Raw genomic sequence first — 11,896 nt, 5'->3', positions numbered from 1 at the left:
AAGTAGTGATTGCTGATGTGATCAGTTATATTGTGTTTTACATTTGTAATTAATTTAGACCACTTTGGACAGATCTGTTTTACGTTGATATAAAATAGTCTTTCTGTTGATCACTTTGAAAAATGACAAACAAAATCCACAGTAATATTTACTTTCAATTTTTATTTGCATGGACAGCTCTTTGGAAGCTCATAATGAGAGCTCGCAGTGACAGCTTCCAAATGCAAATTCCATACTTGGAATTAATTCCAGAACTTTTACCTGCTTAATAAGTTTATGAAATAATGAGGGAACCGCTCCCACCTGGCTATGGAACAGCTTGTAAATCAAATGTCTAAATACTTTTGAGCCTATGAATATTGCAGGGTTTGCAGAAAAAACGACTTGTACACTTTGTTAAACCCCTTAAATTTAAGCTGAAAGTCTACACTTTAATTACATAATGACTGATTTGACATCCACTGTGATGTCATAAAGAGCCAAAATAATGAAAATTGTGTCACTGTCCAGATACATATAGACCTGACTAAAGATGGTCAATAGGTTGACGGTTTGGAGTTATAATAATATTGGGTGGATAAATGGGGAAGATTGCAAGGAAAATTTTGGAACATTTACCATGCAGATTCTGATTTTCTTTCCCTCTTGTGGAAAATTTACTGGATCTATTATATGCTCCCCATACCCAGCACAGAGAGTACAGCCTCCCAAAAAAAAAAAAAATCCACCGGTCTTATCTTAAATGGTATGTCAGTCCATCTTAGACACATCCAGTCGCACTCTGAAATAAGTTTAACATCTAAATTTGGGGAGAATGTTTCTAGACTGTTGAATGAAATAGAATTCTCCAAAAAGAAACCTAAAGAGATATGAAGAGTTCATTGCACACTACAGACACACACATAGTCAGGAGAGCAATTCTAGTCCTCAAAGAAAACAAATTAATGTAGATTCAGTACTTTGCATTATTTCAGGCAGTGTACAATTTTTGATTCATTCAGTGCTTACAAAATGTGCACTTAAAACTAAGGCTAATTACGTTAACACTAAAAATACATTTTCTGTAAATGACACTTATTTGTGGACTCCATAGGAATACACTAATTTGCATCAGTACCTGAAAACTGCATTGCAGTCTTTTTCCTGGGGGCCACAGGTTTCCATTTATTGTTCAGTTGTCAATATACAAGCACCTGAGGGAAGATGAGAAAAATACATTGTTAAAAATTTACTTTCAGTTTAGCAAAATGAAGCTTTAGCCCCATCTGGAGGTCAAGTTTAGGCCTCTCTGTTCCAATGCACGGTCGCCAAATGTACAGTATTTTGAAAATGAGTTACTAAGAAAATCCACTATCAAATTCAATTCAGGGGAATCACATATTTTGGATTGACAAAAGGATTTATTTTTGCAAAAGCATTTTATTATAAATAAAAAAAATATTTCAGAAAATCCAAGGCTTACTAATGATCTCAAATACCCTAAAACCCAATCATCTCCTAGTGGTTTCATACTGGTCAACTGCAGCACTGGGAGAGAATGAATGCATGGGGAAGTGTCATGGGCTTATTGAACAATGACAAATTATGAGAAGTCATTTCTAAATAGCGGCTAATTTCATTAAACAAACAAATCAAAACCTTTCAACTGCTTTTCATTTTACACCTTTCCCCATCTTGCCAAGTAATTATCACACAGAGAAGTCGGTATTCTTTTACATTTCCTTGACATGTAATGGAAATAAATTGATTTTTGCCTGTAACTGAAAACAGCCATGTTGACATGTACTTACTTGGATGATTACTTTGCTTCCAAGGTGACACACAACATGAAAGATACACTTGGTTATGTTTCTTCTGAAGAGATTATTGTTAAGTAGTGAGATTTGAACCCATAATCTCAGGGATGGAAGTCCCAAGTCTTTACCAAAGTGCTTTCTGTCCAAGGCTGGCTGACACAAATCTGGCTTACAACGTCCGACAAAGGTCTTTAAAAAGAGGAGCACACAACAGCACAAGGAACCCCACAGTAGAAAGATAAAATATGGTTAGAGATTTTGCATATAACTTGATAAATATTTTGTATGTCTTTATTTGTAACTTAGGCAAAGCAATGTAATATTAGTGTTACATTATTGATAACAGCAGCAACGGTTTGATGGTTTAAGAGCCCAGGGACAGAGTCTCTCTGAATTTTACAAGATTTGAGGGATGTGCCTTAAACCAGTTTGGCAAGTATTTTTCTGCTAAAGTCTCTCCTTTTAAACCCCGCAAGAAAGCCAGGCTGCCTAACAGCCAAGCTTTACATTAACATCTGATGAAGAAGTATCTCGCTCTCTTACCAAACTCATGAAATGAAAGGACAACACAATGGAGAGCACAGCTCAGAAGCCATATGGAAACAGGCATGTGTCCTGTTCTGAGGAAATCTGACCACCAATGATGCCTCAATTAGAGGCATTTTTTAGTAACTGACAAGTGTGTGTGCCGCCTGAACTACACACCACCATTTATCAGGTTGTACGGTTGCCAATATTTAAATGTACTTTGCATATGGTTATTTATGGATATTATCAATATATTGCTTAATTGTAACTTAACTCCTGCTTGTCTTTTACTACACCTATTTGCCTGAGGTTATAGATGTAGGAGGGAAGGTAGAGAGAAGTTACATTCTATAATACTTTATAAACAGTGGTAAGTCTGTAAGATCTGAGGCATTCTGACAAAGGCTACATAATAATACAAAAGGGGAAAGTTAAGTAAAAAATTACTGTACAAAGACAAAACAGCTCAATAATAAATTTAAGTAAAACAGAAGATTTTTTTTTTATATTGAAGGGTGTTTATAAAAAAAAACAGGTTTACCAAACCTTGGACTATCAAGTATATTCATGAAGGAAAAAAATTATCAAGAATTGTCAGGTTGAAATGATTAACAATTACCTGCACATTTCATCATAAACATGTCCATAGAGTGCATTGTTTTTCATGACATCCCTATTGGTTAAAGATGGTTAAAGGCATAAAAGGAGATTTGGGATTCTTTTCTGAAAATGGACACATTTTAAAAGACACTGCAAGCCAAAGCTTGTTTTACTCATAATTAGCATTTGAAAAGAATGCAGTTAACTGATTTATTGCTAATTGAATCTCATCTAAGATAACGAAAGTCAAAGAAAAAAAAATTATATATATATATATATATATATATATATATATATATATATATATATATATATATATATATATATATATATAGGTCATAAAATTAGAATATCATTACAAAGTTGATTTATTTCAGTAATTCCGTTCAAAAAGTGAAACTTGTATATTAGATTCATTCATTACACACAGACTGATGTATTTCAAATGTTTATTTCTTTTAATTTTGATGATTATAACTGACAACTAATGAAAGTCCCAAATTCAGTATCTCAGAAAATTAGAATATTGTGAAAAGGTTCAATATTGAAGACACCTGGTGCCACACTCTAATCAGCTAATTAACTCAAAACACCTGCAAAACCTTTAAATGGTCTCTCAGTCTAGTTCTGTAGGCTACACAATCATGGGGAAGACTGCTGACTTGACAGTTGTCCAAAAGACGACCATTGACACCTTGCACAAGGAGGGCAAGACACAAAAGGTCATTGCTAAAGAGGCTGGCTGTTCACAGAGCTCTGTGTCCAAGCACATTAATAGAAAGGCGAAAGGAAGGACAAGATGTGGTAGAAAAAGTGTACAAGCAATAGGGATAACCGCACCCTGGAGAGGATTGTGAAACAAAACCCATTCAAAACTGTGGGGGAGATTCACAAAGAGTGGACTGCAGCTGGAGTCAGTGCTTCAAGAACCACCACGCACAGACGTATGCAAGACATGGGTTTCAGCTGTCGCATTCCTTGTGTCAAGCCACTCTTGAACAAGAGACAGCGTCAGAAGTGTCTCGACTGGACTGCTGCTGAGTGGTCCAAAGTTATGTTCTCTGATGAAAGTAAATTTTGCATTTCCTTTGGAAATCAAGGTCCCAGAGTCTGGAGGAAGAGAGGAGAGGCACAGAATCCATGTTGCTTGAGGTCCAGTGTAAAGTTTCCACAGTCAGTGATGGTTTGGGGTGCCATGTCATCTGCTGGTGTTGGTCCATTGTGTTTTCTGAGGTCCAAGGTCAACACAGCCGTCTACCAGGAAGTTTTACAGCACTTCATTCTTCCTGCTGCTGACGAACTTTATGGAGATGCAGATTTCATTTTCCAACAGGACCTGGCACCTGTACACAGTGCCAAAACTACCAGTACCTGGTTTAAGGACCATGGTATCCCTATTCTTGATTGGCCAGCAAACTCGCCTGACCTTAACCCCATGGGGTATTGTGAAGAGGAAGATGCAATACACCAGACCCAACAATTCAGAAGATCTGAAGGCCACTATCAGAGCAACATGGGCTCTCATAACACCTGAGCAGTGCCACAGACTGATCAACTCCATGCCATGTCTTATTGCTGCAGTAATCCAGGCCAAAGGAGCCCCAACTAAATATTGAGTGCTGTACAAGATCATACTTTTCATGTTCATACCTTTCAGTTGGCCAACATTTCTAAAAATTCTTTTTTTGCATTGGTCTTAATTGATATTCTAATTTTCCGAGATACTGAATTTGGGACTTTCATTAGTTGTCAGTTATAATCATCAAAATTAAAAGAAATAAACATTTGAAATACATCAGTCTGTGTGTAATGAATGAATCTAATATACAAGTTTCACTTTTTGAATGGAATTACTGAAATAAATCAACTTTGTCATGATATTCTAATTTTATGACCGGCACCTATACATACATATATACACATACACATATACATACATACATACCAACCACACACACACACACACACATACATATATACCACACACACACACACATACTAGAAGGCTTTGCCCCCTGCTTGCTTTGCTCACTAACCCTACACCCTGCCTGCGCTATGCGCCAGCCACTTCGCGTCTCTGCCACTCGCGTTAAGAGGGGGGCTGAATGCAGCCCAAGGAGATGTGGTTGCTCCTCCGAAAACCCCTCAAACGGTGATACAATGGGAATTTTTTTTTATTTTACCTACGCTTTGCTCGATCTGCTGCAAACATTTAAAAGCCTGTATAGCAGCTGTCCTTTTGTCTCTCTTCTCCTCCAGACATCCTCTGTTCCTGTTGGGGGTCCAGCTCTCAAGGTGCACCCCTATGAAGAGGAAGATTTTCTATTCTTTTAATTGAGACACAGAACAGTCCCCCTCTAACTACACACGGAGCTAAATTGTTTGAATAATGTTCTCCTACATAATACATAATAAAATCTCCTGTGTATCTGTGCAATTTTGTGACTCAAGCGTGACAGTGTATGTGGATTTCACTTTCACCAAACAACAAATTTTTTAATTCTTGCGGATATGCCTCTTTATTGGGGAGAAACACTACTTTTTTTTCTCCTGATGGTAACACGAATTAGACGATCTACAAGTCTCTGACTTAAAGTTTAAATCCGAAAAATGTTATCTCTTTTCACTGTTCAGTTATTTCACCAAGTGATAATTTCTGTTTGCTTGCGCTAATGCGATCTTTACTATCATTTTTTTTGAGATGTTCGAATTTTTGTATTTAATTATCTCTAACCTGCTCTGCATGTGTATTGCGCCAATTCTTTATGACATTCTACTTTGTCATCTACTCTGTCTTTTATTTCCGTCCCCGGGCGTGGTTAAATCTCATGTCACAAAATCTTGTCACGTGGGATGTGAAAGCGTCTTGTCCTATTTTATTTATATATATATATATATATATATATATATATATATATATATATATATATATATATTTTATGTGTATGTATGTATCTATCAAGTATCCAACCATTATATTTGGAGCCGACATGAGCATATTTTTCAACTGCAAAGAACAGTAACAGAAACAGTCGTTAATCTGGTATGATTAAAGTCATGATGCGATCTGAAGTAACCCAATATCTTCATTTTTAATGATTAAACCTATTGGGCAGAACTTACCAAAAGAGACAAAATGAGAGCGAGCTCTTTTAAGTTAAAGCAAAATATCCATCTTTAGATGTCACCATGAAATATATGCAATGAATAATTAAATTAGAAGCAGAACAGTAGAAAATACTAATGTTTTAGCTAAACAAAAGCAATTACTATCAAAAATATGTTACAGGTATTTAACAGCAGCTCTGGGAACACTGTAAAACATTTCTTTACTCACATGGGATTTAATTGTGTTTAAGATCACAAAAAAAAAATGTTCAATTTACATAAAAAGAACAATTTGTCATTCTTTTATATAGAGTGCTTTCAAAAGCTTTAAATACAGAAGCTGAAAATTATCACTTTATTTTTTTTTTTTACATTTCCATGACTTTAAAGTCAACACACTAGAGCAAAACATTTAATAGAAAATTTTATTCAACATACAACATTTCCAGCAAAAAGGCAATATACAGGAGTAGTTGTCGTACACTGCTGCTACAGGAAGAAATTAAAAAAGACTGGAGGAGAAATTAAAATAAAAGATGTGATCTGCAATTCCTAATTTTTGTTGTACTGCACTCAAACTAGACACGCTGTTGCAATAAGCAAAAACAAAAAAGGAAAAAGGTAATAAAATAAAATGGAAACAGTCTGGGACTGAAATAAAACTACACACAAGGAATATCAACATCTGTGATCTGATCTGCAGACACACCCAACAAAATTATCTGAGTGTTAAATTGTACACGTTCATTCTTTAAATATACAATTTGAATTTTCTTTACAAAGTCAACAGCTTACTAAATGCAAGTGAGCATGCCTTCTGTGCTAAAAAGGCTGAATTTCAGTTACTGATCATCTCTTTTGTCTCTGCATCCTTAACCAGTGAAGCCTTTGCAAAAATTTCATTTCTGTGCCATTGTGCAGCACACTAAAGCCTCACCATTTTAAAACTGAAACTATCAGACCTGACTGATGACAGAAACCCACAGCAAAGTGACAGAAGATTTCAATAAACAAAGACAAAAAAAGAGGAAAAAAAAACTAAAACCAAAAAAGATTACATTTACTGCAAATGTAAATGTAACAACCAATGTTAAGTGCTGATGTGCAGTACAGTTGCTTTCACTGATGTTTTATGTTTATTTCTCTAAGAACAGCAGGAAAAAAAATCCTAGCTCCTCCAACCAAACTAAGTGAGAAAATGTTTTTGTAAACATGGATCTACTAGTTGCACTAAAGGACCAATACATGGTATTTTGGAACACAACAATAGGCAACTAGCAATCTTATGCCACTTGCTATGGTTTTCTAATTGCTGTTAAACCCTTGGCAGATCTTCTTTCTGCTTCTTCTGTTCAGTTCAGCTAACATTTTGAGATATCGGTTTAAAACGGGGGAGGGGCACCACCCTTAATTTGTCAATGCTGTCTTCAGTGATAAAACCAGTGTTATCCTTTGATACAGGGAGACAGTAAAGAGATACAGAGAAGCCAAACTGAACAGCCTCAACAAAATAAAAGTAGCATCAGCAGCAAATCCTCTTGCTGAAGACCTCATATGTGGTGCATGTGTACCCAGAATTTGCTGTTAAAAGTGGTGCACATTTGGGGTTTTGGTTAAGTCTTTAGTATTGTCTCTTAAACTGAGGATGTCAGTTGTGAATCTTGATTGCTTTCTCCAAGTACGTATAGCGGCTTCTCTTTGGAGCTTTATTGAAATGATCAAGCCCTAACCAAGGCCTTGGATGCGACATATTTCCTGAAAAGGTGGAGAAGAAAAAAAAAATCACATGTTCACAGATGAAAATCAAGCTAACCAACAACACCTTTCAGTTTTGTAAAACAAGTAAAATATTTATGCAGAAAAACTATCCTAGAACCTGTATGACATCTCTTTACAAAAGTTGAAATTTAAACATTACCAAAACCTGCTGCAGCCAAACATCGAGTTACCTTTGTTAAACACTATTTGAAATATTCAGACATTCCTTTTCTCTAGTTTATCAGCTAGTAAATGGGGAGTTCTCACTAAGAACTTGTCAAATATTATAATACAAGTCTAATGGCCAGAAATATTTATAAAACCTCGTCATGTCCTATTCTGCTATTAAACAGACAAGTTCTGTGTCATTTTAAGAATATTGAAAACAGTCAATCTCCACCAGAGGGCAGAGAAGGAGAATGGAAAACCACAAAAACATCCATCGCTACTCTCTTTAACACCTTAATCATATATTTAAATAGGTTTTTGAAAGCATTGAAAATTACACACAGTAAAAAAACATACTAATGTTTTAAAAACAGTATATGTACTATTTTAAGGTTAAATGACGACAACTTTTATTTGAATACCTTTTATTGAAATAAGTAAATTGCTTTTCATCTTTTAGTCCATATTTTTATTAAAATTCTAACCAGTGACATGCAACTGCAATTTAAATTTTAAGGAGAACATTACAGAAAGAAAATTTTCACACAAATGTGCATTTAATGAGATAATTCAATTTTTTACCTGGCTGAGGTTCAAAGTCTTTCAAATTTACTTCATATTCATCTTCATTGATGTACTGATGTCGACCCATCATGACAATTGCAAACTTGAACTTAGAAGAACCCAGGAGACAAAATATAAAAGAATTAAAACTGTGAACACTGTAAATCAGACTTCACATTTCAAAGAAAATTAAGTCTTGCCATGGTTACAAAATAGAATTAAAAAGTGTTTGAATAAGCAACCTATTGGTAAGTTTGGAAAACATGGAGAAACATTTTTTGTAAAAAAAATTCAGTTGTGACTACTTTATAGAGACTTTAAACTCTATCTGGACAATCAGTAAACATGGAGATTCTTAATACTAAATTATTAGACGTTTCCAGCATATATGTGTAATATCTTTAAAAATGTGTTTAATTCATACCTTTTCAAACTCCTTTTCTTGTATATCAAGCATGGACTGAATTCTTTTCATAACCTCCCTAAATGGTTCTCCCTAAAGGTTTCAAAAATACATAATGGGGTGGGGATATCAATTATGCTATGCAAACAATAAGGTAAGCAAGCACAAGTATACATACAAATACAACTGATGGAAGAAGGGGGGGAAAAAAATCATACCATACCTGGCGAATTTTTAGCAAAAATGGGATTCCAAATGTTCCAAAGACTTCTTTGTGGAAATGTGCCACTGAAATCAGCATTTCACTTTCCTTTTCAAGATTTACCTGGTCCAAAGGAATCTCCTAAAGACATTTAGAAAAAGGAAAAAAAAAACCCAGATATTTCATATTTGAAAGGAATCTAATTGCAGCATTAATGTAAAATAAACAGAAAAAAAAACTATGTACTAGTTCTTTGAGAGCAACTCTAAACGAAAAATGAAAAAGCAAAACACTATGGGTGGGGGGAAACAAAGAATACAACTTGTTCAGCACTATTTACTTCTACACATATTGCTATCTTCTATTACTTCTTTAAATCACCCTCTATTTTAAATGCTTACTTTTTATAAACAATATTAAGAAAAAATAATTTTGGTGCATCAAGTTTATGAATAAGTAATTCAATTATAGATTTGTAATATGTGTTTGCACTGTGTAATCGGTTCACATGTGGATTTTCATATCAGACATTTAAGTTTTAACTTTCAAAAAAAAAAAGTTAAATTACTTCCTTACTGGCTAAGAAGCAATTGGATTTCAAGAGATTTTTTTCAAGATAATAAAATGTGCTATAAAGAATTAGTAAGGTGGATTCTTATAGCAAATTAAATAAACAAATGTAAAAACATATCTTCTGCATGACTATTTCTGCTCAAATGCAGTGTTATGGGAAGTTTGTTTTAGTTCCCGACTGGATTATATTTTTTTATTCTTACTTGAGTTTTCTCCAGCATTCAAATGTGATGTACAAGCTAGGCTAGGATGTATGATGACCACTAATTACCTTAGCACAGTGCATAATGGTGCTAACAAGTCCAATTTTTAAAATACCCGGAAAGGCAGTAATTTGATGCACATATCAAGTTTTCCATTGAAATTTCCATCCCTTATGAGTTTTTAATATTACGATCAGTGAGGATGATGATGGCATGTGTCAAAAGCCAAATAATATAAAATTAATTATACATATTGTGTAAGTTAGTAAACTACTGTATATTCACTAAATAAAATACAATTACACATCAACTAATAAAATTATTGTCATAGCTTAAAATAAATAAACATTACAATCAAAAGAATTTTAACCAAAGAATATTAACCAAAACTCAGATTCCAATAATCCCAGTAAAATTTTTTAATTCAAGAATATTTAATTCAAAAACAACATTGCAAGGATTATCGGGTATTTGGCAGTTACTCCTACACTGTAGTTAATAACTTAAGAATCACTGTTTGATGTTATACACATTTAAATATTTTATTGCACAATACCTATTAATCAGGCACCACTGTCTGAATGATTAATTATTCACAATTGTCAAAGATTAATATGACATTCACAATGAGCATCCATCCATCCATTTTCTAACCCGCTGAATCCGAACATAGGGTCACGGGGGTCTGCTGGAGCCAATACCAGCCAACACAGGGCACAAGGCAGGAACCAATCCTGGGCAGGGTGCCAACCCACCGCAGCACAATGAGCATAAAAATTCTAATGTTTATATATACTGTATATAAAAACCTACCAAACACAATGTGTAAAATTTTAATAGAAACAGTCAATTGTGATACTGGGCAAATCATGAATTTTAAACCACCATTCAGCAAGGAATAATAATTAAAAGAATTTTACAAAATAAACCAGGATATCATAGCCTTAACAGCTAGGTAAAACGGAAACTCCATGCAACTTTCACTAGAGATCAGCAAGCCAAATAAAATGTGTAGCTCATTAAAAACACCAATAGTAATCAATTTTATTTTACTATACCTCTATTCTGAAAGTACGGCTTGCTGCAGGAGACAAACATTCTAGTAATTCATCTTCATTATGGACACCAATTATCTTGTAGCTAACTATTTCTAGTAGCCTGAAATATGGAATAAGCAAGTGTTAAATACATAAGTGTAAAATTTCTTTGTTTTGTATCAAGTTCATAATAATTACAATAAAAATTACAAAATAAAACAAACAGTTGCAAAAACTGAAAGAGATTTCACTTCACTGATTGTATAATTAATGACAAATGGCACAAACACAAAATTCTTCCCATACCTTAATTTCTCAGATCCTTTCTCAGAAAGTTCTACTGCTTTTTTACATTCTTCTAGCAAGTCCCTCACACAACCATGCTTGTCTGGATATAGTGTTATTTCCTAAACAAAAGAGCAACACACCAGTTTCTCATTAAAAGACAGCCTAAGCCCAAAACAGATTTGACATATACATTTGCAATTTATCTATTCATGCCTCATTTATCTAAAGAGTAAAAATTGAAATGTGTTGGTGAGCGCCATTCTATACATCACTCTGTGACATTGATTGCATTTAAAACACAAACCACAAAGCCAAACATTAGCCAGAACTGTTCAATCTACAAATAACAAGCAATAGAGAAGTAATTCAAAGCTTGAATATTAAAAAGTAAAAAGGCAAAAACACAAATCACTTTATACTACACAAATAAAGCTCATTAAACAAATTTGCATAAGCCTCAACCCACTGCATTCATAGAGGATTCTAAAATTGTTCCAAATGTTAAATAATAAGTAAAAATATTAAGTACCACTTAGGATTACTCGATGTTCTCCAATAACTATTTTCTGCTTACCTCTTCTCTAAACTGACTGTTCAACCATATGGATTTGAAACTCCTCCTATTCTCAAAATCTGTTATCTTCATTTTCAGCTGAAAAAGAAACAGT

The 11,896-nt window shown here is 34.2% G+C and overlaps 1 protein-coding gene across 2 annotated transcripts in view; it reads right to left on the bottom strand.

The window, feature by feature from the left end:
• Positions 1-6,439: 6,439 nt before the first annotated feature.
• Positions 6,440-11,896, bottom strand: part of usp7 (ubiquitin specific peptidase 7 (herpes virus-associated)) — a 116,649-nt gene continuing 111,192 nt past the window's right edge. For both annotated transcript variants that reach the window (XM_039774568.1, XM_039774567.1), the window contains 7 exons: positions 11,803-11,880; positions 11,247-11,347; positions 10,962-11,061; positions 9,149-9,268; positions 8,947-9,018; positions 8,541-8,631; positions 6,440-7,787 (listed from right to left, as the gene is read on the bottom strand). In XM_039774568.1, the coding sequence (XP_039630502.1) occupies positions 7,681-7,787; positions 8,541-8,631; positions 8,947-9,018; positions 9,149-9,268; positions 10,962-11,061; positions 11,247-11,347; positions 11,803-11,880 (669 nt within the window). In that variant the 3' untranslated portion in view covers positions 6,440-7,680. The remainder of the gene's footprint in view (positions 7,788-8,540; positions 8,632-8,946; positions 9,019-9,148; positions 9,269-10,961; positions 11,062-11,246; positions 11,348-11,802; positions 11,881-11,896) is intronic.

Source organism: Polypterus senegalus, chromosome 13, assembly GCF_016835505.1.
Source record: "Polypterus senegalus isolate Bchr_013 chromosome 13, ASM1683550v1, whole genome shotgun sequence".
Taxonomy (NCBI): Eukaryota; Metazoa; Chordata; class Cladistia; order Polypteriformes; family Polypteridae; genus Polypterus; species Polypterus senegalus.
This window is presented reverse-complemented; position numbering and strand designations above follow the sequence as displayed.